Source organism: Triturus cristatus, chromosome 1_1 (assembly GCF_964204655.1).
Source record: "Triturus cristatus chromosome 1_1, aTriCri1.1, whole genome shotgun sequence".
NCBI lineage: Eukaryota > Metazoa > Chordata > Amphibia > Caudata > Salamandridae > Triturus > Triturus cristatus.
In genome coordinates, this window is record NC_140579.1 from 1,169,027,353 (window position 1) to 1,169,055,255 (window position 27,903).

At 47.8% G+C, this 27,903-nt stretch overlaps 1 protein-coding gene across 2 annotated transcripts in view; it reads right to left on the reverse strand.

The window, feature by feature from the left end:
* Positions 1-27,903, reverse strand: part of LOC146871805 (nuclear ubiquitous casein and cyclin-dependent kinase substrate 1-like) — a 196,162-nt gene that overhangs the window by 115,920 nt on the left and 52,339 nt on the right. Inside the window, exons 3-7 of one of the 2 annotated variants that reach the window (XM_085651511.1) lie at positions 9,632-9,722; positions 9,433-9,494; positions 6,219-6,371; positions 5,893-6,039; positions 5,488-5,637 (exon numbers count right to left, since the gene is read on the reverse strand). In XM_085651511.1, the coding sequence (XP_085507637.1) occupies positions 5,488-5,637; positions 5,893-6,039; positions 6,219-6,371; positions 9,433-9,494; positions 9,632-9,722 (603 nt within the window). The remainder of the gene's footprint in view (positions 1-5,487; positions 5,638-5,892; positions 6,040-6,218; positions 6,372-9,432; positions 9,495-9,631; positions 9,723-27,903) is intronic. The other variant, XM_085651515.1, reaches the window with a different exon arrangement.

The window sequence follows — 27,903 nt, forward strand, 5'->3', positions numbered from 1 at the left end:
CATTCCTGTAAGGGACGCATTTGAAGGCGTGCGTAGGGTACTATGGAGATGCATGACTCCATCATGCCTAAGAGTTGCATGAACACTCTTGCGGGGAGAGAGTGTTGTGTTTGAAATTTTTTGATGAGACCCTGTATGTTGGCTATCCTGGCTATGCTGGGATAAGCTACGGCTTTGGCTGTGTCTATGGTGGCTCTCAGGTATTGTTGTACTTGGGAGGGTTGTAGTTGAGATTTGGGATCGTTTATGGTAAATCCCAAGTTGTGTAGGGTTTGAATAGTGCGGTGAGTGTGGAGAACGCATTTGTCTAGAGTGTTGGCTTTTATGAGCCAATCGTCCAGATAGGGGAAGACATGGATTTCTTGTCTCCCGAGGTATGCTGCCACAACTGCCAAGCATTTGGTGAACACCCTGGGTGCAGTTGTTACTCCGAATGGGAGAACTGTAAGTAAACTGATAGTGCTGACCGTCTACCACGAATCATAGATACTTCCTGTGAGCGGGATGCATAGAGATGTCAAAATATGCGTCCTTGAGGTCTAATGTGGCAAGGAAGTCTCCTTGTTGAAGTAATTGAAGGACCTGTTGGAGAGTGATCATGTGGAAATGATCAGATTGTATGTACTGGTTTAGTAGTCTGAGGTCCAGTATGGGTCTTAAGGTTTTGTCCTTTTTGGGAATGAGGAAGTATAGGGAATATACTCCTGTGCCCTGATGTTGTAGTGGAACAGGTTCTATTGCGTGTTTTTGAAGCAAAGCCTGTATTTCTTGTTTGAGGAGCGTGAGGTGGTGAGACGTCATGGGACGGTGCCTGGGTGGTATGTTTGGGGGTGGGTTTATGAGTTCGAGGCAGTAGCCAGATTGGATAATTTGTCTTACCCACCTGTCTGTAGTGGTGGTATTCCAGACAGGTAGGAACTGTTGAAGTCTTCCCCCGACCGGAGTGGAATGGTCTGGGGGGAGTGGTGGCAAGTTACTGTTTGGTGGCTGTAGAGGTGCGGGTGTTGTTGCCCCGTCCTCGGCCTTTAGTATTGTTTCCCCGATAACCTCCTCTAAAATATCCTCTGTTAGGGGATGTTTGACCTGATGCTTTGAAGGTGGAAGAATTGTTTGTTGCCACATTTTTGGAAGCTCCTCTATAAAAAGAGCGACGAAAGGAGCCTCTGGGTTGAGTAGACTGCAATGCTCCCATAGATTTGGCAGTCTCATTATCTTTCTTCATTTTTTCTAGGGCAGTGTCTACTGCAGGGCCGAATAGTTGCTCCTGATTAAAGGGTTGAGCAAGAATGGTGGTTTGGACTTCCGGCTTGAAGCCGGAAATGCGCAGCCATGCGTGGCGTCTAAGCAATACGCTTGTGTTGACTGCCCTAGAGGCAGTGTCCGCTACGTCTAATGCACATTTAATGGAGGCATTGGATATTAGTTTGCCCTCTTGGATGAGGTCAGTGGCCTGTGTTTTGAATGGTTCAGGCAGGTGTTGCAAGAGATCCTCTAATTGATCATAATGGGCTCTATCATAACGAGCCAATAGGGCTTGTGGATTTGCAATACGCCAGTGGTTAGCAGCTTGAGCGGCAACCCTTTTTCCGGAAGCCTCCAGGAGTTTAGACTCTTTGTCTGGGGGTGGCGTGTCTCCGGTTGTTTGGGAGTTCGCCCGTTTTCTGGCATTTGATACGACTAGTGAGTCTAGGGGGAGTTGCGCCTTGATGTACGCAGGATCTTGTGGCGCCGGTCTATATTTTTTTTCTATTCTGGGGTTGAGAAGCCTGGCCTTGACAGGGTCTTTAAAAACCTCATTGGCATGCTTTATCACTCCCTTAATCATGGGTAGAATGTGAACTGTTTGCTGCGACTGCTCAAAAGTGTTGAGTAGAAAATCCTCCTCAGGAGTGTCGGTGTGCATGGTGACACCATGAAACGATGCTGCTCTGTTTATAAGCTGACCGAACCCTAAATGGTCATCAGGAGGGGAGGATTTTGAGGGGTATGGAGTGGGGTCAGGCATATCAGGCATAGGGTAAGTCCAGTCATCTACTGGTGCTGTGTCCAGGAGTGTAAAGGGATCAGTAGGATCAGTGGGATAAGTAAAGAAATCTGGGTCTCCCCCTCCCCCTAAATCATCATCATCCTGTGGAGGTGGTGTGTGAGAAGGAGATGGTAGAGGTGAAGGCGGTGGGGGGGATGGAATAGGAGGTAATGTAGGAGAGGAAGGACGTATGGGTGAAGTGGCACAGTCCTTCTTTGGAGGTGCTGGAGGAGGTGTTGTGTCCAGCTTACTTTTCTTGTAGGGCACCGCTGTGACATGTCCAGTTTTCGGATTTATGTAAATCCGTTTTTGCTTTAGATCAGGCCGAAAGAGTTCCTCACTGTCCGAAGGCGGCTTTGGCGCCGACTTTTTTGTTTCCGATTTTGATTTTTGTTCTTTATGGACTTGTTTTGGCACCGAGGGTGTTTTTGGTGCCGAAGAACCTCTCGGTGCCGAAGGACCTTTCGGTGCAGACGAGCCTTTTGGTGCCGGTGGAGATGTCGGCGCCGAGTGACGTTTCGGGGCCGATGGAGATTTCGGTCTCGGAGCCTGCTTCGGTGCCGAAGGTATTATAGGCACAATGACATGAGGTTTGCTCGAGTCCGAGCCACCTGCAGGCTTACTTTTCTTCAGAGCCGGGCCCGAGGGCGGGGCTTCTGAAGATGTTTTTGGATCGCGACTGGGCCCAGCTGGCAGAGTCTTTTTGGTGGTGTTGGGGTAGGGGGGCTGGTACTCACAGGCTGCCCCGGATCAGAATCGTCGGCCTCGGACACGATCTGGAGATCTTCGGAGTCATCGTCCGGGACATCCTGTGCAAAAATGTCTTCTGGTTCCGGAACCGGCTTGGCCATGATATGGTGTCGAGCTCTTCGGTCCCGGATAGTTTTCTTCGAACGGAATGCGGCGCAGGCTGGACAGCTGGATTCGTTGTGGTCACAAATTACAGACCTCGTGGTGATCGCTATGAGGGAACTTTGCTCCACATTGGGGGCATTTTTTAAAAGGTGTCCTTTCCATCAGACGCGTCCGGAGTCGGTCCCATATGGATTTCGACGTAGAGTTTTCAAATTTTGAGAGTTGTAGTGATTGCTATAAGTTTTCTGCTGGAGCGGAAAAAAGTTCATCCGAACCCAATGGCGGAAAAAAACAATCTGAGGATGGAGTGGATGCCCATGCGCACTGTTGTCCAGGGGAGGAGTCACCAATCTCGTGACCAAAGACTTCTTCCGAAGACAACAACAACCTTCAATCATCCGAGCCCAACACCAGATGGCGATCTTATCCTCAGTGTGTGATCTGCAGCTCATATGCCTCGAACACATGGATTCTTGCTGCTGCGCTTAGGTGAAGAGCCCCGACTGCTAGCCCTTAAGATGTAGAGGTGCATACTTTATGGTCAGTAGGAGATGCTCAGTCAGGGTCATGTGTCACCAAGGCAGGTTTACCCCTTTTTAATGCTTGTTGAGGTAATGGGGTGGGTCGCCACTGGGATGGTGCCAGTGCGCAGGGCCCTCGCTCCAGGTTATGTTCAACTATCTGCATTGGGGGCAAGTTGATGTGCATACATGGGAGTGGTGGTACTATACCCCACCCCCCTGCGGGAGGGGTGAAGATGGTATGCAATGTCAAAGTAATTCCAACAGCTTATGTATATTTGTAAATTGGTGCATAGTATTGAGTAGTGTGTGTGTTTAATAAATGTACTCTTACTTTTATAAAGCAAAGTACAAACTGGACAATCAATTATTGAGTGCTATTTTTGTGCACCTGCTAATGACAATTACTAGCCCACACCACCTCCGCTTGAGTAAGCCTCAGACTGCTCTGCAACGCTACCCTCAGAGTCAGGCGCTACATCTGGGCGTTTGGTTCCCAGTGAAGGACAAATATAGTAATGTAATTTGTGCAGGCCTCACAGATGCTGCCTCGTTTTCCAACAATCATGCAATCAATTTAACGCAAGGCAGTCTGCTTCAGCTTCCGAAACAAGCAGAAATGTAGTTACATTTTAATTGGCCGTCTCTGGAGGAATAGCATCCAGGAATCAAAAATAGTAAAAAAATAAAATAAAAAAAAGTTTGATTTTGTGCTCGTTCCCACAAAATAAGGCCCTTTACTGAGCTACAGTATCATTTGTATGTTGAGATCATAATTGCGCTGCACGGATTCGACAACTTAAACTTGCTTCGCTATTTAATTGCCATTCACCGCAGCTGTGGGAGACATTAACATGCATTTAAATGGGTTTCCCCAACATTAAGCACTGAACTTCTTTCGCCCCCAGCATTTCACCTGGAGCCTATTAACTTAACACCCCTTATCACCTTTCTAATCGAACACTTTTTTTTGGATGGGAGGGGGTAGTATCACGCACAGCGGGTGTCGTGTGGATGGCTTTAAACACTTCCTGACTTGATGGCCGGGTAGGGATGGGGATGATGAATAACACATACCAATAAAGAGTACTGTATGTCGGAGACAATGACAGGCTATGGTAGCATCCCCACCTTTACTATACTAGTGAGAAAGAGCGTCTGTGTAACACTGACAAGCCCCTGGGTAGTCATGGGGACATGCTCTGCAGTGCAGCCACTGTATTCCACCGCCCTCAGTTTCCGTGGGTTGGTCAGCTTTGTAGGTGCGGTCAGAGTGCTTTGTTGCTGTCTAGGTACAACTAGCGCCAGGGCTCAGTTTGCTGACAAATCAAAACAAAATGCACTTTTGTACCAGTGGAGTAGAAGACACAGGCAGCCGCCATGTTAAAGATGAATGTTGCCAAAGTAAATGGAGAAGGTGGGCGAACACCATACTTAAAGAAAACGTGGCGTGCTGCACTGATCAATGAAGCAGCTACACACCTTTGTTTTATCAACGTGGCGCTCTGCTTAACGGCCGCTGTGCTTCATGAAACATTTAGTGCAACGGCTTTGAAGAGGGCACCGTGCTGATAAAAGAAGCGCTTGCGCAGGAGTGAAGCTCAAAAGAACTACAATCCAAAACGAGCAGAGGCAAAACAAACAAAACAGTGCACACAATAAGTAACAAATAACAAAAAGAGTAAGAACACATGTAACAGTGGTAGTCTCCGTGGAAGGTTCCAAAACACTATGGTTTTATTAGTCCCTCTGTTCGAACTAACACGCTTATTAACAAAAGCATGCATTTACGAAGGGCAGTAACAGGAACCAACAAAAAAGATGGCAGGTGCTTGAAGCTAACATTGTAAATACAGCATGGCTCGCAGGGACAGAGCACGCGCTGCTTAGGCAAGACCTAAAAATTAGTTGGCATACTAACTGGCATAGATTAATCAGATTCAAACAATTTAACAAAAGGCACAAATATATTTAAGAGGTGTAGTTAAAGTGCTTCCTACAGGAGAACCTTAGTGGGCCACAAACAAACCACCTCTAACTTTTTCACCTGAGTGGGAAAACTCTGGCTCACCCAGGCACTCTTACCAGTGGCTTTTAGCCGAGGTTTCGGCAACTTATTTTCTTTCCGCTCTGGTTTAGGTCGCCTCACCACTTTCTTACTCTTCTTCTTCGATCCACCATAATCACTGTCATCATCATCCTCAATCAAGAAGTCATCATCACTGCCAGACTCCTCTGTCAGCAAAGAAAGATGCAAGAAAAGAAAACCATGGTCAGAGGGGACACAAATGCTAGTTAAGAAAAACAGAACTTAAGTTTTCAGGAAAAGAATTTGAAGTCTTTCAACATACTGGATAGGATGCTAGCCCAAAATGTACTCTTACATATTCATTTGATTAAGCAACCATGGCTTGGACCACTTGGACAAAAGTTGCCTCACACTCAAACATTAGAATATTTCATAAAGGGTATTTGGCACATTTAACTCACTGTCCAGGAACTGGGCTTTGTCATAATCTTCTTTCTCTTCACTTCCTGCATCTTCAATTAGCATCTCCCGCTGCTTGGAGACTGCTTTGGAAGCAGCCTGACGCTGCTGGCGTACTATTTTCCGGTCCTTATCCTCATCGCGGTCTTCTGGGGTAAAAAAACAAACAAAAAACCACAAACAAGAGACAAGTCCATTACATCTAAAAATGTGAACCCCTATAGATGTAAAGGAAATTAAGGCTGCAGGCAAGCCTGCTCTGGCACTTGCTGTTCAATTTATACTGGACTTCTGCTTACACAGAACCACTTAAGACTGAAGTGCTTACCTATGTCAGCCTTTTTTTTAGGCTTGGAGACTGGTTTCTTTACTTTTTCAGGCTTGGCTTTCTTTTCTTTTGTTTTAACCTTCTTAGGGGTTTCATAATCGCGGTCACCTTTCCTGTCACCTGCCAAGTCTTCATCATCACTGCCAAAATCATCTGTTAAAGACAGTCAGATGGTTTGGAGTGGGGAGTTTTATGGTCCGGGTGACATTTTTATATAAAAACAAATCCTCACTTTAATTGTACATCACCATGCTACTTGTTAAGAGGTTCCAAGTTCAGGAAAACAAATGGTTGATTACATTTTGTTGACTGAAATTGGTTACCACCTCAAAATTTAAGTAACAATTTGAAAAGTACAATTTACAATAGAAAAGCAGAATACCTTGGCAGGCAGCTACCACCAAGATGTGTTATTCTTTAAAAACAAAAAAGATGAATCTAAGAGAGCTCTGCTTTATTTTAACTTCAACCAACCTCAATCTTCTAAGATGAAGCCATGGCCCAAAATATATACACTAGGGACTCCACTAGACAATAGGTCCGGTCATAAATACCTGTTCATTGCAGCCATGAGCCAAGACTACATGAGCTGACTTACATTAAAGCATCAAGCTCAGCTCAACACAATCAGCCCTACCACCACAGCTCTATTCACTACGGACTCATTTCGTCACAGCTGAAGAACAGTTATTGGCATACTCAAACACATGGAATTTTAAAACTCTACAAGTTTTGATTGTGAAAGCCAAATGAGGCAAAGCTACGTATTGAGCAAGAAAGATTAAAGAACAAAAGGTCAGCAAAAAAAAAAAAAAAAAGTATCAGAAATAACTGCTTTAGACGCCGAGAAGGCCTTTGACAGGGTTTCCTGGGCTTTTTTGGAACAATGTATGCAATCCTTCAATCTAGGTGAAGGCTATATACGTATGGTTATGGCCCTCTATGGGAACCCATCAGCCTGTATTGTCATTAATGGCTCACTCTCCGAGCCCTTTACATTGCAACAAGGTACTAGACAGGGTTGCCCTCTATCCCCATCCTTATTTTTACTTGCATTGGGACCCCTTATCCAGGACATCAAAGCAAACTAACATTAAGGGGGTGGATATCAATGGCGTACAAATAAAATTAGCCGCTTATGCAGACAACATACTAGTAGTAACAGAACCGCCTAGGGCATCAATTGCAGCCTTGATGGATACAATAACAAAATATTCCAGCTTGTCAGGATATAAACTCAGAGAGAAATCAGAACTCAAACCATTAAACATCCATTGCATGAGAGACATCCTGGAAGAGTCAGGGCTAACATGGCAAACAGGCTATATCAAATACTTAGGTATAGAGTTTGGTAGCAACTTAATAGATACCCTACACCAGAATGAGAAAAGAATGGTAGAAGAAATAAGGAAGCTGCTGGACTCTTGGTCACCTAAATTCATTACGTGGTGGAGCAGAATCTAAACTATTAAAATGAAGATCACCCCGATGGTTAACTACCTTATTAGTATGCTCCTGCTCCTTCTTACTGAGGACTTACACCGCAAACTAGATATCCTCATCCCTAAATTCCTCTGGCACGGGAAGAAAGCAAGGATCAGTATCAAAAAATTAAGACTGGACAAAACGCTAGGAGGGGTTAACTTAGCGGATTTCAGACTACATTAGCTGGCTTTCCTGGCGAAACAAGGCTCATACTGGATCTCACCATCTACAGGCTACACCCCGGTCTGGCTAGAGGTGGAGAGGGACATTCTCAATAACCTAAGCCCTCTTGCATTACTAACAACACAGACTGTACCCACGTACCTTCAAGCCCATTTTTAAAAACACAAAAATCGCACTCCTTAGGGTTGATAAGAATCTGGAAAACAGTATTAAGGGTTCTAAAATGGAATCATTCTGGGCTAATAGCAAGATACTATACAAAGGCAAAAGCCTATCCCTTGAGACCTGGATTAAAAAAAGGTATCCTTTTCCCTTATCAACTAGAAAACGCCTCATATCCAGACGCATTCTCAGACCTTCAATCGAAATATAGCCTAGATGATATTGAATTCTAGAACTTCCTGAAAATGAGAATGGCCCTTTCAAAATCCTAATTATACACCACCCAACCATCAATTTCACTGTTTGTGACAAACATTAACCAACTGGGCCACCACGTCTCTCAGATTTACAAACTCCTCCGTCCAAAAACCTCTAAACTTAATGATAAGACTATAGCCTTTTGGGAGCAACTGTCTCCTGACCCACCAAATGAACAGGAATGGTCCACACTATGGAGATCCGTCTCACGAAATAAGATCTCCTCTTTTCTCTCCCAAACCAAATACTGGCTTCTACACAAGGCATTCTGGACCCATGTCCGATTATGTACATTAGGGCTCCGAAATGATGCAACATGTTGGAACTGCAAGCAAGAAACAGGGTACTTAGCCCGTCTTATCTTTCATTGTTCATTACTTAAGTCGTTTTGGGACAACATTTTGCCTTTGTAACAGGTTGAAGTGTACTATAGACAGAATACTTAACCCTCCCCATGGCCTGTATAGGCACAAACTTGTGAACTGACTGACAAAGATCTACTTGATCTGTTGCCAACATCGGCGGTAAAAATGGTTCTTGCCAACTGGAAGGACACGAGGAAGACATCTTATAAAAGCTGGATAAACTGGATCATCAACCTCAGAGGGGCAGACAACATAGCTTTACAAACCTCTCCATGGAGACCTTCATCCAGGATGATGTGGAACTCTTTGGACACGTATCTAAACCTCCATGAACTATGTGCCTACCATCGATCCATATCCGGTACCACCTGTATAAATGTACTTAAGTGAACTAACCATGGTTACCTGTACTAGGCTGCTGCACTATGTTGGGTCTGTCAATATCTGACTGCTCTGATGCCAACATATGCATAGAATGTTGGAAGTGATTGATACAGCTCGACTAGCCATTGCTCTTCCTTCCCCCCCCCCCCCCTCTTCTTTTTTCTTTCCTTTCCTTTGCCTGTCCTAGCTTCTTCTATTGTTGATTACTGAGGTTAGTCTAATGCTAATCATATATGCACAGTATCCTCACTTTATGACTATATATGTATAACTTTGCCATGATATTTTATGCTAACCCTGCTACAGGCTGTCTGACCATGTGAAAATAATAAATAATAAAAATTTAATTAAAAAATGTTTTTAAAAAAAATTAATACCTGCTGAGTCATCGTCTTCCTCCTTTGTCTTAAAATCTTTTTCCTCAGTCTCTGAAACTTCACTGGGGATCAGAAGAACATTTACAGTTATCCATATATAAGCCACTCAAGGGTGGCACTGTCCATATTACCAGCATACTTTCCTGATCACCTCAACTTTATGCAAATAAAATGACTATATAAAGAAGTGAGCTCCTACCTTTCCTCCTTTGAGTTCTTAATGGGCCGCTTATTTTTAGAATCCCGGGTAGATGCTCTGACCTTCTTGGTAGGTGGTGCTGTATCCTCATCTTACAAAACAAAAGTCATCTTAAACCATGGACATTCACAATAGGATATGGCAGGACTAATTAATCTGTTGTCAAGATTAAAGATAACGAAATTGAGAAAAGTGTTTTTGTAAACTATGGGCAATTAGCATTTCTATGAGAGACAACAAAATCTCAATTCATTTTCTTAAATGCAAGCTTGGCCACGAACTGTAATGATGTGCATACTAGTGTATGGAACCTGCACTGTCATTTCAGAGTATATGAAGAGAAGCGTACAATGTAGAGTTTGGGGGTGATGGAAGAAGACACTCTAAAAAGTGTCATTACGAACACGGTCTGTGAAAACAGACTTTGGCAAACTATCCAAATCTGAACATTAGTATGTACGTAGTAACAAACACTAAGTGACGCATACCGTAAATGTGAATGAATTCCTCCGCACAATGAAAACTTTCCTAGCTAATGTAACAAAGTTGCAATTCTATTAAGGACACGAAGGCTAGGATTATGCTTTTCTTCGTTTACCAACATTGCAGCCATGTCAAAATATTATTTAAAAAAACTAATGTCCCATAAACACATGGAAAATGAAGATCAAAGAAGGTAAAGCCCAACATCCGATGGGCATCAGAGAGTGACATCACTCTTTGTCACTCTTCGATGGCCCTCTTTTTTCCTGCGAAAGATGCAGACTGTGAAAGGAAAGATCCTACTCCTGTTCAGAAGTCTCTGTTCCTGCAATAATCAACAGACCAATTTTAACCCATGAAGACCTCTTAAGTAAAATACTAATAATACAGCTATTAACATGTAGAGCAATGATTCCGAACTTACAAGCGTAACCACACTGTGACACATTTACTAGGGGGACTTAAAAGCACATTGCTAACATCCATAACAAGATCCAATCATTCCGGGTGATCACGATGTACCATCGGGCAGGATAATCCTCACTTCAGTGTCCTTAATAGAACTGAAACTTTCCATTACATTAGCTAGAAAGGTTTAATTCTATGCCAGGAGGCGAGGATTATGCTAGTTTAAAGCGTATCCACCACCAGAGCTGCAATGGAGGAGACTGTTTTGAAATAAAATCTCAAAGGTCGAATCCAAAGACCAGTCAGCAGAGTTCAAAACATTCTCTAAGTGATCTCCGATAGCAAAAGCTTTTGAAGCCATAGCTCCTCCGGAAGAATGCGCCCCAAACACTTCAATATCAATCCCGGCTTCTTGCATGACCCAATGAATCCATCTTGCGATGGTCGGGGACGAGACTGCCCATAACTGCTTCCGCAGAGCAATTACCAATAGTCTTTCCCCATAAGTGCAAAGTTACTCAGTCCTGGCTTTGTATGCCTTGATACATCGGACCAAACATAACAGAGGGATGGGTGAAAGGAAAGGCGAGGAGGCCGAATTCGAGGATCAATTGTGATTGGGTTTATTGAGAATTAGCAAAAAAAACATATAGTCATCCCATAAGACAGTCCGAAAAATGGTGTAGAGGGCTCTCTCTCCTAGGATAATTGTAGGCTTCTTCCTGGTCGGTTGGTGGTCCTTGATGTGGATAGGCACCCCGGTAGCCTCGGAAAGAGCAGGAGAGAAAAGGCGGTAAGTCTCTCTGTTCTCGCTATCCTACCGGTTGAGAACCCTTCACCGTTTAAAGATCACCCGTCGTGCTTTACAAAAGAATGGCCAGCATTAGGCTGGCTGTGTTATGGGGTTATGAGGGAAAAGGGTGGAATCAGGACAGTCGAAAGAAATAACGCGAGGAAAAATAAAAGAAACTTTGATGCCTAAGCACCCTTCAATCAGGAGGCATTCGGTTTCTGGGCTCAAGAAAGGGTTGCGACGGAACACAAAGGGGTGTGATGAGTGCTCGGGGAAAAAAAACAGACTAGTGTCTCAGCGGAGGTATGGCACTGTGGATAACACATACAAGTGATACAATATTTACAGTGGCCCGTACTTAAATAGGCTCCCCACTAACCACCCTTTACTCCCTCCCCCCTCCCGTGTCACGTACCGCGATAGCCGCAACTCTCCTGAGTTGCGGCGGCTCGTCAGCGTCCTCCCGGGGCATCCACCACTCTTCTGACCAGGACTCTGTCCCTCCTCCCGGCTCGAGGGTGATACCGAGACAAGAAACCAGCATTGGATTGTTCCTTACCTTTTTGGTGAAGAGTGGTGAGCCGAAAAGGTTGTAGGGCCAAAAACCCCCTCATAATCCTGTTGTTGTGGCCTTTATTACGAGAGAGCCATTCTAAGGGGACATGGTCCATATACAGCGTGAATTCTCTCCCATCCAGATAATAACAGAGGGTCTCTATGGCCCATTTTATCGCTAAGGCTTCTTTCTCGATTACAGCATATTTTGTTTCCCTGGGGAAACGTTTCCTACTAATGTATAGTATAGGTCTTTCCTGACCCTCGTCATCAGTCTGGAACAAAACAGCACCCTTATCCTTGGTCTGCTGCATCAGTCTGTAAAATGAAGGGTTTGCTGTAATCCGGACTCAGCAATACAGGTTCGGAAGTGATAGCCGTTTTCAAGATTTGGAAAGCAGACAGATGTTGGCTCGAGGGGCAGCGTAATAACTTTTCATTGTTTGTTTTTAGGTCTCGCCTGGCGTAGGCTGCGCGCATGCGCAGTCTCGCTGGCGAGATTTAATGAGATGTGGTATTTTCTGTAAGGAGCATTAAGCACCGCCCCTCTTTTCCATTGACTGGCATCACCGTTTATGCTAAACGGTGGCCAGCCATTGGAAAAGAGGTGTCGACGTCTTTGCTCGGCTTTCTGAGCCGTCCTATTTGGACGGCCTCACCTGATTTGCATTCGTCGCAAAAGGTTTCTTATCTTTATGGGGCCAAACAAATGGCCCCATAAAGACAAGAAACCTTTTGGCAGGCGAGAAAGCCGAGCAAATATGTCATGGAGAGCACTTGTTTTTTTTTTCCCCCCGATCGCCGGTTCCTTCCTCCTCTGAAGTGCGCGTCTGTCCGTGAGCCGCTGCTCCATGCATTGGCTGAGGGTTGGGGACAGAGAACTGTGGCGGTACTGTATACGGTAAGTGCACGGGAATTACTGAATATGCTACTTACCAGTATGCATCTGTTCTTGGCATGTAGGGCTGCTGACATTCATATCTGTGCATAGATCGCCACCTAGTGTTGGGTCCGGATGTTTGCACGTTGTTGTCCTGGAAGAGTCTTCGAAGTATCAAGAGATAGGGGACTCCTCCCCTGGACCACAGTGCGCATGGGCATCCTCTCCATCCTTAGATTGTTTTTCGCCATTGTGGCAGTGATGGAGTAGATACAGTAAGTGATGACCATGCTATACAGTAATTCTGAGAGCTGCAACTGCTACAGGCGCCGGGGAGGAGGGTGGGCGATATGAATGTCAGCAGCCCTACATGCCAAGAACAGATGCATACTGGTAAGTAGCATATTCAGTTCGTGGCAAGTGGGCTGCTGAATTCATATCTGTGCATAGAATACATAGCAGTACCTCCTATTAGCGGCGGCTACCAGTGCCAGTTGCAGCAGTCTGAAAAAGAGTTTTGAGAACAGCCTGTCCTACAGCTGCCTGCTGTTTTGAGTGTACATCTACGCAGTAGTGTTTGGTAAATGTATGTATAGTGGACCATGTGGCTGCTCTACATATTTCCTGTAAATGAATATTTCACAGGAAAGCCATGGACGCCCCTAACTTCCGTGTTGAGTGGGCTCGTGGTGGAATCGTTAATGTGCGTTTAGCTTTTTGATAGCAAATTTGAATACATTTAACGATCCATCTGGCTATACCTGCTTTGGAAATGGCATTGCCCTTGTGTTGTGGAGAAAAGGCAACGAAAAGTTGTTTTGTCTTCCTAAAGTCCTTAGTTCTGTCTATATAGTACATGAGGGCCCTCTTTACATCTAGTGTATGGAGCATTCTCTCAGCGACATTTTGTGGATTTTGAAAGAAAACAGGCAGTTCAATAGTTTGATTCATGTGGAACTGCGAAATTACTTTAGGCATGAATTTGGGGTTGGTACGTAGTACGACCGTTTGCGTGAACCTGTATGAATGGCTCTTGAATGGTTAGTGCCTGGAGTTCACTAACTCTTCTTAACAAAGTGATTGCTACTAGGAAAGCTACTTTCCAGGTGAGGAATTGAATCTCACATGAGTGGAGATGTTCGAAGGGTGGACCCATCAGTCTGGTGAGGACCAAATTGAGGTTCCACACCGGTGCTGGTGGGTGTCTTGGGGGAATTACTCGTTTAAGTCCCTCCAAGAAGGCTTTGATGGCAGGCACTCTGAATAAAGAGAGGTGCTGCCTGTTTTGGAGATAGGCTGCTATTGCGGTTAAATGGATACGTATTGAGGTGTAGGCCAGATTGCATCGGTATAGGTGTAAGAGGTAACAGATTATGTTTTGAATGGATGCGTCTAGCGGGTTAATGTCATTGTTGTTGCAGTAAATGACGAACCTCTTCCATTTAGCCGCATAGCAAGCTCTGGTAGTGGGTCTCCTGGCCTCCTTGATGATCTCCATACAGTCAGGTGGCAGGTTTAGGTAGCCAAACTCTAAGACTTCAGGAGCCAGATTGCCAGGTTCAGCTGTTGCGGATCAGGGTGCTGAATTTCGCCATGGTTCTGCGTTAAAAGTGCAGGTTTGATCCGCAGCCTTTGATGTGGCACCACGGAAAGTTCTAGAAAGGTGGTGTACCATGGCTGGCGCGCCCATGTGGGAGCAACTAGGATGAGTGTCAGTGAGTGCGGTCGCAGTTTGCGTGCCACCAGCGGTATCAATGGCGCTGGGGGAAAAGCGTACGCAAATCTGCCGGACCAGTTCATCCATATCGCATTGCCCTGCGACTGTGGATGTGGGAACCTGGCGGCAAAGCTTGGCATTTTATGTTTTCGTTTGTGGCGAATAGGTCTATCTCTGGATGACCCCACTGTTGGAAGTACGGTTGGAGAACGGATGGATTTAGCTCCCACTCGTGCATCTGGTGGCTGTGTCTGCTGAGCAGATCCGCCATCTGGTTGTCCTTGCCGGGGAGGTGTTCCGCCATGAGGAATATGTTCCTTTGAATGGCCCACTTCCACATGCTCTGAGCCAGATGAGACAACTGTGGAGAGTGTGTTTCTCCCTGCTTCTGTATGTAGTACATGGCAGTCATGTTGTCCGTCCGGATCAACACGACTTTGTTGCACAAATGTACTTTGAATGCCTTCATGGCTAGGAAGATTGCCATTAGTTCCAGAAGGTTGATGTGCATCTTCTTTTGCTGTGTCATCCATAGTCCCTGCACTGTGTAATTGAGTACATGAGCTCCCCATCCCTGGAGAGAGGCGTCCGCCGTCAGTATTATTTGTGAACAGGCTCTTGGAACGGTCGGCCCTTGCAAAGGTTTTGTGGATTCCACCAATGCAGAGAGTTGTACGCCCGAACGCTCACCAACACTAGGTCTTTTAATTGCCCGTGAGCCTGATTCCATTGACGTGCCAAGCAATCCTGAAGCGGGTGCATATGTAGTCTCGCGTGCGGGACTATGAAAATGCAGGAGGCCATCATGCCTATCAACTGCATGAACACTCGCGCAGGAAGGGAGTGTTGAGGTTTGAACTTTGAGATCAGCAGTTGCATGCTGTTGATCCTCACCAAATTTGGCTGAGCTGTGGCTGCCAGAGTGTTTATGGTTGCGCCCAGGTACTGTCGTACGTGTGCGGGTTGGAGATGTGATTTTGGGTAATTTAGTGAGAATCCCAGACTGTGAAGAAGGTGAATGGTGAGGGACATGTGGCTGGCGCATTGCTGGGCCGACTTTGCTTGAACAAGCCAGTCGTCCAGGTAAGGGTAGACGTGAATGTGTTGTCTCTGTAGATGTGCAGCCACTGTAGCTAGGCACTTGGTGAAAACCCTGGGTGCTGTTGTCATTACGAAGGGGAGAACTTTGAATTGATAGTGCTGTTCCTGAATAGTGAACCTGAGATATTTCCTGTGTGATGGGTGTATGGGTATGTGGAAATACACATCTTTGAGGTCCAGTGTGTCTAGGAAGTCTCCCTGACTGAGTAGCGGGAGAACCTGCTGTAGGGTGAGCATATGGAAATGCTCTGAGAGAATGTATTGGTTGAGGGGTCTCAGGTCTAGTATAGGTCTGAGTGACCCGTCCTTTTTTGGGATTAAGAAGTAGAGAGTACACCCCTGTCCCCTGCTGGCTGACGGGCACGACCTCTATTGCACCTTTTTGCAGCATACTTAGCACTTCCTGCTGCAATAATGCTAAGTGCTCTACGGACATAGGACGGTGCCTTGGTGGTATGTTGGGTGGAGTGGAGGTTAATTCGAGACAGTAACCGTGTTGGATAATGTCCCTGACCCACCTGTCTGTGGTGATGGTTTTCCACGTGGACAGGAACCGCTGGAGTCTCCCCCCGACAGGTGTTATGTGGTCGGGGGGGGAAGGGAGAGGGCGTCACTGTTTGTTTTTGGGGGAGGACCTGGTGTTGCCGTAACCACGTCCCCTGCCCTTGGTGCTGGAGCCACGATATCCACCTCTGTTGGTTTTATAGTAGGTACTCTGTGTGCCCCCTTTAGTGTATTGCTGCTGTGACCCCTGGCCTCTAGCTGCTCCTCTATTCCCGGGGCGACGAAAGGAGCCACTACGAAATTGCTGCGTCTGCAGAGCCCCCATTGACATCGCAGTGTCAGTGTCTTTTTTTATTTTTTCGAGGGTAGTGTCAACTTCGGGGCCGAATAAGTAGTCGGGGTTGACTGGCTGATTTAAGATGTTTTGAATCTCTGGTTTGAATCCTGAGATTCTTAACCATGCGTGTCGTCGTAACATGACGCTGGTGTTAATTGCCCTTGCTGCTGTGTCGGCAGCATCCAGGGCGCACTTAATGGATGCGTTGGTAAGGAGTTGTCCCTCTCTGATGAGGAGCTCCGCTGCCTCCTTGTATTCATCTGGCAGATGCTGGAGTAGTGATTCTAGCGTGTCGTAATGTGAACGATCATAACGGGCCAGGAGTGCCTGTGTATTGGCAATGCGCCAGATGTTTGCTGCTTGAGCTGCAATTCTTTTGCCTGAGGTCTCCAGCACTTTGGACTCTTTGTCTGGGGGAGGACCATCACCTGTTTGCGAATGGGCTCGTTTGCGAGCGTTAGCAACTACCATGGAGTCCAGAGGTAACTGACCTCTAATGTACATAGGATCTCCGGGCGCAGGCTTGTACTTTTTTTCAATCCTGGGGTTTAGCACCTGTGCCCTGGTTGTTTCTTTGAAAATGTCCTTTGCAGGTTTGAGAACTCCTTTTAGCATGGGCAGAGTTTTGACAGTTCTTTCGGAGGAGGCGAAAGTGTCCACTAAGGTCTTCTTCAACAGTGTCAGAATGGAGTTGTACTCGATGATTGGCGGCAGCACGTTCTATGAGGGCATTGAAGGCAGCAGTGTCCTCTGTGGGAGATGTTATGGCGCTGTAAAGCTGCGTGTCCTGGGTATCTGGCACGGTACCCTGGTCTGTAGGGTCATCCCATGCCTGATCGGGGTCCTGCTGCTCATCAGGATCGACATCCCCAGGGTAGGTGGTATCATCGCCCATGTAGTCCTCCACTGCGTCCGTTTCTGAAGGCGTAGGAGAAAAGGACTGGGGATCCTGATAGGAGGTTTGCAAGCGTTCATACAGAACTGGTTCCGACTCCGCTGGCAATTTGTGCTTCAGAGGTATTCTGTATGAGTCCAAGCCCCTCTCTGGCGTGATCTTCCGCTTGCGGAGCATCAGTCTACCAGTGTCGGCGTCGATGAATTGTGGCTGTGAAGGCTCAGAATGTGTGTGTCCAGTAGACGGGGACTGTGTCGGGCGGACACGTGTTCGGATCTCGAACATCTTCGGCGCCGTGGATGGCGGCAGACCAAAAGTGATGTTGGTTGGCGCCGAGGGTGCTTTTGGAGCTTTGTTCGTGTCGGGGCACGGCGTGGATCGGAGGGCTGCCCGTTCCCTTATGCGTTGCAACGACGCCGCGACTTGTCTCACTGAGAACGCGAAGGTTCTTTGGAGCCGGTCGGCACCGTGGAGGTAGGCGTCGACTGCTTCGGAGCCACGGGGTCATCGATCCGAAGACAGGTATCAACGGTCGTTGGGAGTCGACGACTTGGCGTGTGCCGCTGTCTTCGGCGTGGACTCAGATGGAGCGGCCATTTTGAATTTGGTGGTCGGGGCCGACTGCTTCGGTGCCAGAGGCAGAGGCGCTTTTGGGGGACCGAGGGCCTTTTTCTTCGGGTCGGTACCGATATCCGCTGCAGTGAGTTCGGCGCCGAAATCTCTTTTACTGCGTTCGGAGCCGACGGCCTTTGCTGGCGTCGAAGGAGTGGAGGTCTTCGAGCCAATCACGGCCAGTTTCACTTTTGGTTTCGGTGGAACTGGTGCGACGATTGGTTTCGGTTTCGTTGAAGTGAATCCAGTCGTCTTTGGTAATAATGGCTCGTGCGGGATGTTCGAGGCCGGGCCCGAAGAACTTTGGGATTGATCTCGGGTAAGGCCCGGAGGCGAGCCCTCGACATGAGCCGTAGAATGACGCACTTTGACGGCCTCCGTATCGACGGGTGGGTCTGGCTCTTCGCTAGAGCTATCTTCTTCGGCCCCAAAGGCCTCATCGTAGTCTCCTACCTCGTCGATGACTTCTTCCTTTTGAAAAAGCACTTCATCGTCGTCTTCCGATCGGAAATCGTGTTCGGAAGCAGGGCTGGAGTTTACTTCTTCCACGCTCTCTGCGTCCTCGTCCTCGGTGCTGAAGATGTTGGCCGGGGCAGGCGCCGATTGCTGCGCTTCTAATCTCGCCGCCCGTCGATTCCGGAGAGTCTTCTTCGATCGGAATCGGGCACAGGCCATACATTTCGACTCATCGTGATCCGGTGAGAGACATTTGTTGCACACCGGGTGGACGTCAATGTGTGGGTATTTTGCGTGGCATAAAGGACACCGTTTGAATGGGGTCCTCGATTCCATCGTCGATGTAAGTTCGATGTTCGGATCAAACGGATCCGAAAGGCTGGAAGAAGTTTCTAAACTAATCAAGAAAGCAGTCGATACCGAACGGGAACAGTACCGACGAAAACTAAAGGCCTTTTGGCCTTAAACTGAATTTTCCTAACTTGAGCTAAGATAAGCACATCCGAACCCAATGGCGGATAAAAACAATCTAAGGATGGAGAGGATGCCCATGCGCACTGTGGTCCAGGGGAGGAGTCACCTATCTCGTGATACTTCGAAGACTCTTCCAGGACAACAACGTGCAAACATCCGGACCCAACACTAGGCGGCGATCTATGCACAGATATGAATTCAGCAGCCCACATGCCTCGAACACATATTCACGCACCTCCTCAGTACACATGCTGGTCCCCTTATCCGTGAATGTTAGGGGCTGCAGACACCCATTTTCCCTCCGAGGCAGCTCCTCCCCACACCGGTGATAAAGGGGACTGATCCGGGCCCTGACGGGACACTGAACCGCCCCGTGCACGAGGACCCTGCTCCTGCTGCCAAAGGAGAGAGGCGCCCACTTCCCACCCTGCACAGACTATTTTTTAGTGACCGCGCCATGGATCCTAGCCAGCCAGCCGGCCCCCTAGAGGCTCTCCCAGCCCCTCTTGTTGATGCTAGCCATGCTGCACAGCTCAGCGGAGGCGCGGTGGCACCAGGACTGTGACTGGCCGCCCAGGGAGTATGGGGCCCGCTGGAGAGCTCTAACAAAGAAGGTATGCAGTTCCTAATACACAGGTAGGTTATGTAAATGTAGAGTGAACTCTAGTAAATATTAGAGTGTAAGAGGGGAGAAGAAACTTCTCCTAGTTGGAATAAGACCCTCACACACCCAGCCAGCTAGGTGTCATGCTTCATCATCGGGTCTGCTCCTTATCGGGGCGGCGCTGCAATCCCCGATCGGCACCCAAGTAGGGGCCTTCCTGGCGGAGATCTTTTTTCCAGAAGCCGATTGGTGAAGTGCAAGTGAGGGCCCTAAAATTGGTGTAGGTGATAGTGATGTGTGTGTGAAGAATCTAAAATAGGGGAGGTGGTCCACTCAGAACTATTTTAATGAACGTGGCCCCAACCCTAATTAAAAATAATAAGACAAACCAACGCTATAACCAACTACAAGGATGCTGGTTAGTAGCGTCTGTCAGATGGTCAACATGTTTCTTGCCTTGTAGTCAATTTAGACGGCAATTCATCAGGACCAGAATAACTACCTACACTTAAGTGGTGGTGGTCTGCGGTAAAGTATACTATTGACCACCCTTACAGCACCCAAAGAAAGTGTGGTACCTGTAACTCAAAAAACATAACCTGCAAAAAAACAGATTGACAGATTTATCAATACAAATCAATATATTATTCACTAGATATTGACAGGACATGCGACGTGAATTTGATACAAAACTCATGCTCTTAGAGGTTCATAACATGCTTGATGACGTGTCTGTCATACAGTGAATTAAGAACAACTAAAATAAATGCAGCCAGAGAAGCACACGAGGAAGTTCACTCACCCATTAGGGTCATGGCATTGGTGTTTCAGATCCAGCTAGTGGAGACACCAAGTTGTAGTGTCCTAATAATAAGGGGAACGAAATGAAGAGAGACTTGATCGATACACATGGACTGTGCGCAGAGTCCGGCGCCGCTGGAGAGATCCGACCTCAGTCTGTGTGAGGCACTTTGGAACCAGAGAGCGCCGATCCAGGTCTGCGAGGAGCTAGGGACACCAAGATACGTGCGGCAGCCGAAGGACTGGGCACAAGGTGAGTCCCGCCTACACCAGAGGTCAAGCAGATGACACCGGCGGCTGCAGCCCATGCCGATTACCCCAGCCAGTTTCCTGCCTCAAAGCCACGCATTCCAACCAACAATGGCAGGGAAGCATCAGAACTCAGACCGGCTTCTTCAATACCACGGACGCCATTTCAAGATCACCCACATGGCTAACGACAGTTTTTAATATCACCCTAACCGCGTTGCTCTACGCCTGCACCCAAGCAGAAACGGACCTGCGGAAACAATTACCTACTGGCCCCGGTAGAAATAAGTAAGCCTCTTAATTTTATTCCCCGTAAGCTCGTATGTGAAGTGGGTTAACGTGATTTGTGCTTCTTTCGGTTCGAGAGCATGCACTCAGTTTAGAACAATATAAATGAATACTTGAAGCATGGCCGCGCCACAAATGCAACACCTCAAGTGGTCAGCAGATCGCCTTCGAGTACGAACTGCATGAGCCCTTGCGGCCACTTCCTGATTCTTTGGGTTCTGCACTTTCTGCTATGTCTTGTGTTTGTATGTGGGGTTTCTTCATGCTAATTAGCATAAAGAGTGATCCACACTCTTGTGAACCTAAGAGCCTCCGATTCTACTTTAATCAGCGTAGCAAGCGCACCAACCCACTGATCTTAAGTTAGGCCGTTCATTTAAATTAACGCCCTCGCGCCACGCTTATATTTGTGTCTTTGTCAGGCTTCGTACGTTTTAGCCCCACATGGAGCGACTGCTGTTCCCGGACAGGTCATTGATGTTTCTGCACAATCTGTGTTTGAAACAATGAGCCCTGTTCCCTTGGGCGGAATTCTCCCGGGGATTAAGGGGGAGGGGGGCTCTCCAGGAGGTGTTATGGCCAGCATCCCTCCTGGACTCACGCGGTCTCTCGGGGCGTTGGGGGCAGGGGGGTGGAGGAATGCGGGTGACTGTGTGGGACGGGAGGTGGGGGTGCAGCAGAGCCGGGGGTTATGTTCAGTAGCTGTAACATTCTTTAATTCAAAGACACGTCTTGTCCATTTTGGAAGGATGATAGGCGGGGTCGTCATCATCATAATCTTATTTTTAAAGTGCCTAATTAGCATAAAGAGTGATGCAAGCTCTTGTGAACCTAAGAGCCTCCGATTCTACTTTAATCCGTGTTGCAAGTGCACCAACCCAGATTATTTATGTTATGCTGTTCATTTAAATGAACCTCCTTAATGCTCGTTTTAATAGTGCTGCCCCTCGGCGCTAAAGTACAGTCCTCCATGCTATATACATTATTATTGTGTTTGTGCAGTGCTGCATGCTGCCGACTCACAACGCAAACCAGGTGCTGCTGCCCGGCCGGGACTGCCCCACAGTGACCCAGCGAGTGGGATTACGGGGTCACGTGCACTGGTCTTAAGTCGTGTGTTTGTTTTTCAGGGCTGTTTGTGAGCATGTGTGGTGGCGAGTGTGTGTTTATATGCAGGTAGCGTGTGCGTTTCGAAGCCGCGTCTCATTTTTGTCACGTAGACAGTTTGTCAGTGGCTGGCGTCTCTGGTATGCTGGCTTCAGAAAACAACTTTCTGTACCAAAGAGTGGTGGAAATCAAAAATATCAAATTTTAAAAAGTGTGGCACGGGTGAGTGACCGGTGTTGCACAAACAACTTCATAAAACACAATCATTAACTTTACACAGGGCCGCAGCAGCATTCACTAACCACAGAGAGCAAACGACAGCCTTAATGTGCGGTCTTAAAATATATACACATGGGTGTGCGAAAAAAGCATTCAACAATGCTGGTTTAAGGACAAGTGTACAAACGCAACGGAGGAGAGAGCGTGACGCAGCTCGCTATTGTGTAGCGTCTAAGTTGTAGCAAATGTTCAATATCAAAGTAAATTTACCCATATGCGTGTCTGCATTTTTATTCTTAAATTAAGGCTGCTGTAGGGGCCTACATTATGGCCCTTGTTAAGCGACCCGCAACTGCTTTATGTTATATACCTGTATTATGCTCAGTGTTGCTAAACATGAATTTCGGGGAAAAAACAAAGTTGAAACAAACGCGACCGCGAAAGCAAGCACGGTGAAAGGTGCTGTGCATGAATGGTGTTACCTTGGTGGCGCCGCCGGTCTGCTTACTTGAATGAATTGTTAAAGTAGTGTTTGTACGTAAGTATGTGAAAGTGTTTGAGGAGATGTTAACAGCATGTAGATTTAAAGTGACGGTTGGGTAATTTTTCTTTTTGGGGGGGGGGGGGGGGTGGGGGTGAGTAGGGGAGACCAAGGAGGAGTGAGCTGAGCAAAAGAAAGGGTTTGGGTAATGTAAGTGTTTAAAATTAAAATCTTTTTGCGTAAAGGTATAATTATTTCCACGCCCGAACCTCGGATGTTTTTTTCTTTTTTCTTTTCGTATGCTCCAAAGCATGTGTAATGTAAAATTGCAGATGTGAGTACCTAACGCCATTTGGTTGATCTAGCACCTAAATGTTAGCGTAGTACACACGAGCATTTTTGTGGAATGGAAGTATGTAAATTGTCAATGCGCTGTGCATTAGTTATTTAAAGTAAAACTGAGGATAGGCACACCAAAACAGTCCATGGAGGAGACAGCGTGATGCAGCTCGCAACTGTGTACCATTTACGTTGTAAAGAAGTCATTGTGAGCGTGCAAGGGGAACATTAAAACAAGCATTTGCAATAGGTCAGATTGCATTGCAAATGCTTAAGTTTAATGTTAGACACAAGCCACCCTGGGAATGCTTTCATGAGGTCACTGTAAGAAAGTGGGTTGCTGTTGCAGTAACCCCCCCCCCCCTGTTATTTGCCTAATAGCGGATGCACTTTTCCTTGTTGTGCCCTGGGCTCCTGCCAATCAGGTGCCCAGGGCCTGTGTTCCTTCCCATAAAACTGCCTAACAGCCAAAACCCAAATTGCCAAACCCTGGCCACATGTCAGCCCCTGGTAAATGGTACCCTAGGTACCCAGGGCCTTGTGACCAGGGAAGGCCTCCAAGGGCTGCAGCACTCATTGTGCCACCCTTAGAGGCCCTGTACCCTAACACACACACACTGCTCTTGCAGGCTGTGTCTGGATACAAGACAAAACAGAGTCGACATGGCACACATCCCTGTGTGCCATACCCACAACCTACACTGCCCTGGCATACATCAGCCACCCCTCTAGCTGGGTTCCCTATGCCAGTGGTGTGGGCACAGAGGCAGGAGCCCTGTGCCCCTACAGTACCCAGGTCCATTCCTGGGTCCTGTAAGTGCAGTGCTGCCAGCTAAGAGTATATGGTGCTGGGAGATTGTCAAACACTAACTCCACAGCACCATAATGGCAGCACTGAAAACTGAGAAGTTTGGCCACTGCAACCCCCCACTCTGGCGGGAAGCTTGGCCAGAAACCCCAAATAAGGACACGGGATGTGCCAGCCTGCCAACCCCACCCCTCAGGTGGGGGAGGCGAGCTGAAGCACATCTCCGGGCTCTCGCCATCTTGAAGATGGGAAGCCCTGCCCAATCAGGACTAGGCTCCTGCCCCCCTCCCACAGGAGAGAGGCAGGATAGGGGGTGTACCCACCCCAGGACAGGGACCCAGTGGCCCCTGCCCTTCACCTACCTGTAACGCCCCTAAATCTAGTATTTAGGGGCACCCTGAACCTTCCTTCCCCAGATTCCAGATTCCAAACTACAAAGAAGAGCAAGAAGAAAGAAGACCTGCCCTGCAGCTGCTAAAAAGAGGAAGACACCAACTGCTTTGGCCCCAGCCCTACCGGCCTGTCGACCCTCGAACCTGCTCCTGCTCCAACCCGGCATCTCTTGTGGCCAGCAACCTCACAAACCCCGGAGGACCTGGCTACCTCTTGGCTCTAAGCCCCTGGGACTCCCATGAGTAGAGGCTCTACTCAAAACCTATCTCTAATCCCTGGCAGCAGCCCGGAATCGCGAACCCAGCGCACTCTGCACCAGCCAAGCCTGGCCTGTGCCGGAGTGAACAAAGACACTGAGGACGACCCCACGGCGACTGTGACCCTGAGTCCGGCACCCAAGGACCTCCCTCGACACTCCGGAAGAAGCCTGCAGCCTCAGAACAAGGTGCCCCCCCAACCGCGATCAACAGAGGGTAAGATTTCCCGACACCAAAAGGCACCCCTGCACGCGGCGCCCCACGGCCCCCTGTGCCCAATCCGGGGGTACCTACCTATCCTCCAACTACCCAACTTACCTCTCGAAGTGGTGGTGGCACCTGAAGAGTCCTCGTCCCCGAGCTTGCAGTCTTTTTCTAAACCGGAGATTTCCCATTGAAACCAATTGAGCGCCCGAAGGCTCAAAAGCACTCTGCACCCAGCCGCGCGAGTGGCCCTGTCAGTGAAAACTCTACACCTACCTACTTCCCCACTTGCCCTGAGTAAGTGACCAGGAGCCCAGCTCCTACAGCCGCGTGGCTTGCCAGTCAGCAGCCACCAACCAAGGCCCCCCTATCCCTCATAGGACAACATCGGGCCTCTCTCTGCACCCGGCCGCCCTAGAGCCGCTGAGGGTGAACCAACTGTACCTACCTGACCCTGGGGGACCCCTGAGTCTATGCCCAGAACCTCAACTCTGCCAGTCGAGTACTTACCCTTAAACCGCAAACTCTATTTTCCTCATAGGGTAACATTGACTGGCTTTTTCCTGAAATTTCTTTTAAGTGTGAACTTTTCAAATCTTCAAATATTCACCAAAAATCAGCCGAGTGACAAAACGAATAGTTTCTTACCTGTCGGTGTAGTTTTGCAGCTTGAAGATCTTTCTGGATTCACTATGCTGTGCATTATTCCGCGATCTGGTAGTTGGGTCCGGATTCGTAGACTTTTTTTTTTTTTTTGTAGCCCAGGTGGGCGTCGACGTCCCACCATTTGGTGCACCTCTCGTGACTTCGTCGTGCTTCCTGCGGAAGTCCCACCTTTGGGGCGCCATCTTCGGGTTCTTTTTTCCTCTCGTTTTTTTTTTTTTTTATCCACTTTTCTGTAGTATTTCATTCCTTCTGTACTTCTCTGTTTTTCCCCCTCTTCCTCCAGCCTCATCTTCCTGGCGGAGGTGGGTGGGTTCGCTAGTGAATCCAGAAAGATCTTCAAGCTGCAAAACTACACCGACAGGTAAGAAACTATTCGTTTTGCAGCGTGAATCTTTCTGGATTCACTATGCTGTGCATAGACTCTGTAGCGGTTTGTTATCTTTGTGGCGGCTGGGTGGTAGATGAGTGTTGGTCGTTGAATATGTGTTGAAGCACCTTCTGTCCTACTTGTGCTTCCTTGTTCATCTGTATGTCCACGCAGTAGTGCTTGGTGAACGTGTGCACCGAAGCCCATGTTGCCGCCAGGCATATGTCCTGAATGGGCGTGTTTGCCAGAAAGGCAATGGTTGCCCCCTTCTTCCTTGTGGAGTGAGCTTGAGGCCCCTCCGTTAGCTCCTGTCCTGCTTGTTTGTGGCAAAACTGTATAGTTAGTGCAATCCATCTAGCAATGGTGCCCTTTGTCACAGGTCTCCCCATGAAACTCGATGCAAAGGACACAAAGAGCTGCTGAGTTTTTCTGTGCTCCTTGGTCCTCTCAATGTAGTGCATCACCGCTCTCCTAGCGTCTAGAGTGTGTAGAGCCTTTTCTGCGTTCGAAGTTGGGTTTTGAAAGAAACTCGGTATCTGAATACTCTGGTTCATATGGAACGCCGACACGACTTTAGGCATGAAGTGTGGGTCCGTTCTCAGGACAACCCTATCCTTGTGTATCTGTATGTAGGGTTCTTGTAGCGTCAGTGCTTGCAGTTCGCTCACCCTGCGTAGCGAGGTTATGGCTACCAGAAATGCCGTTTTCAGAGTCAAAATTTGCATTGAGGCCTTGTGTATGGGTTCAAACGGTGCCTTCATAAGCTCCGTCAGGACCACGTTGAGGTTCCATGCCGGCGGCGGCAACCTTTTCGGTGGCGCGATTCTTTTCGCTCCTTCCATGAATCTCTTTACTACCTGCGACGTAAAGAAACTTCCACCCTTCTCCCCTCTTGTGTAGGCTACTATCGCTGCTAGGTGTACCCTTAGGGAGGTCGAGCATAGGTTACTTTTCAGAAGGTGCGTGAGGTATCTCAGCACTGTTGAGCCCTTAGTCATTTTATTTTGCAGCCCATTTTTCCTACACCATATTGTAAATCTTTCCATTTCGCACTATAGCATTTGCGTGTAGTTGGTCTCCTTGCCTCTCGCAGCACTCGCATAGTGCTTGGAGGCAATCTAAGGTCCGCAAACTCTAAGTCTTCAGGAGCCATGCCGCCAGGCTGAGGCTCTCTGGTTCTGGATGTAGAACCTCTCCGTTCTGCATGGAGAGCAGGTCCTTTTTTCTTGTGAATCTGTGGGGATTCCCTTGAGCCATTTCTAGAATTTGGGAGAACCAAGTCTGCCTTGCCCACTGTGGTGCCACCAGGATCATTGTCATGTTGCTGGTTCTGCATTTCTCAAGCACCCTGTGTAACAGTGGTATCGGCGGAAAAGCGTAGGCAAATGTCCTTGACCAGCTTATCCATAGGGCATTCCCTTGGGATTTTTGATCTGGTTGCATGGACGCGAAGCTTCAGCATTTTGCATTCTGGCGTGTTGCAAACAGGTCTATTGTGGGAGTTCCCCATTTCTGGAAGAGCTTCTGCGTTTCGTGCCCATTGAGCTCCCATTCGTGTGAAGCCGAGGTCTGCCTGCTTAGCCAGTCTGCCTCCACATTGTCCTTCCCTGGTAGGTGAATTGCCAGCAGGTCTATCTTGAGAGGTATGGTTCATCTCCAAATCTCCTGTGCCAGAGTGGAAAGGGGGAACGACTGTGTCCCACCCAGTTTGTTGATATAAAACATGGTTGTGGTGTTGTCCGTTCGAATCAACACTCTCTGGTTGTACAGGTGCTTCTGGAATGCCTTCAGGGCCAGCAGGACAGTCTTCAATTCCAGGTAATTGATATGTCTGACCGCATCTGCCGGAGCCCACAGACCCCTCACTGAGTTTGTCCATGTGTGCTCCCCATCCCCTTTGAGATGCGTCCGTGGTGATGGTCACAGTTGGGCTTGGTGGTGCCAGGCTTTTCCCTGTAGTGATGTTGTCCCTGTTCCACCAAGTTATCTCTTCCTGCACTGCGTGCGTAACAACCACTAGATCTTCCCAACTTCCGCTTGCCTGTGACCATTGCTGTTGTAGCCATTCTTGGAATGGTCTCATGTGAAGTCGTACATTTGGGACCAGGTGGATACAGGACGCCATCATCCCCATGATCTTGCTCACTGTTCTCACTGTCAGAACTCGCCCCTTCTGGTAGAGGCTCGTCTCCTTCAGTAGGGCTGCTGCTCTCCTGTCGCTGGGCACGACCGTTCTGTTTATGGTGTTGATTTTTGCTCCCAGGAAAATCTTCA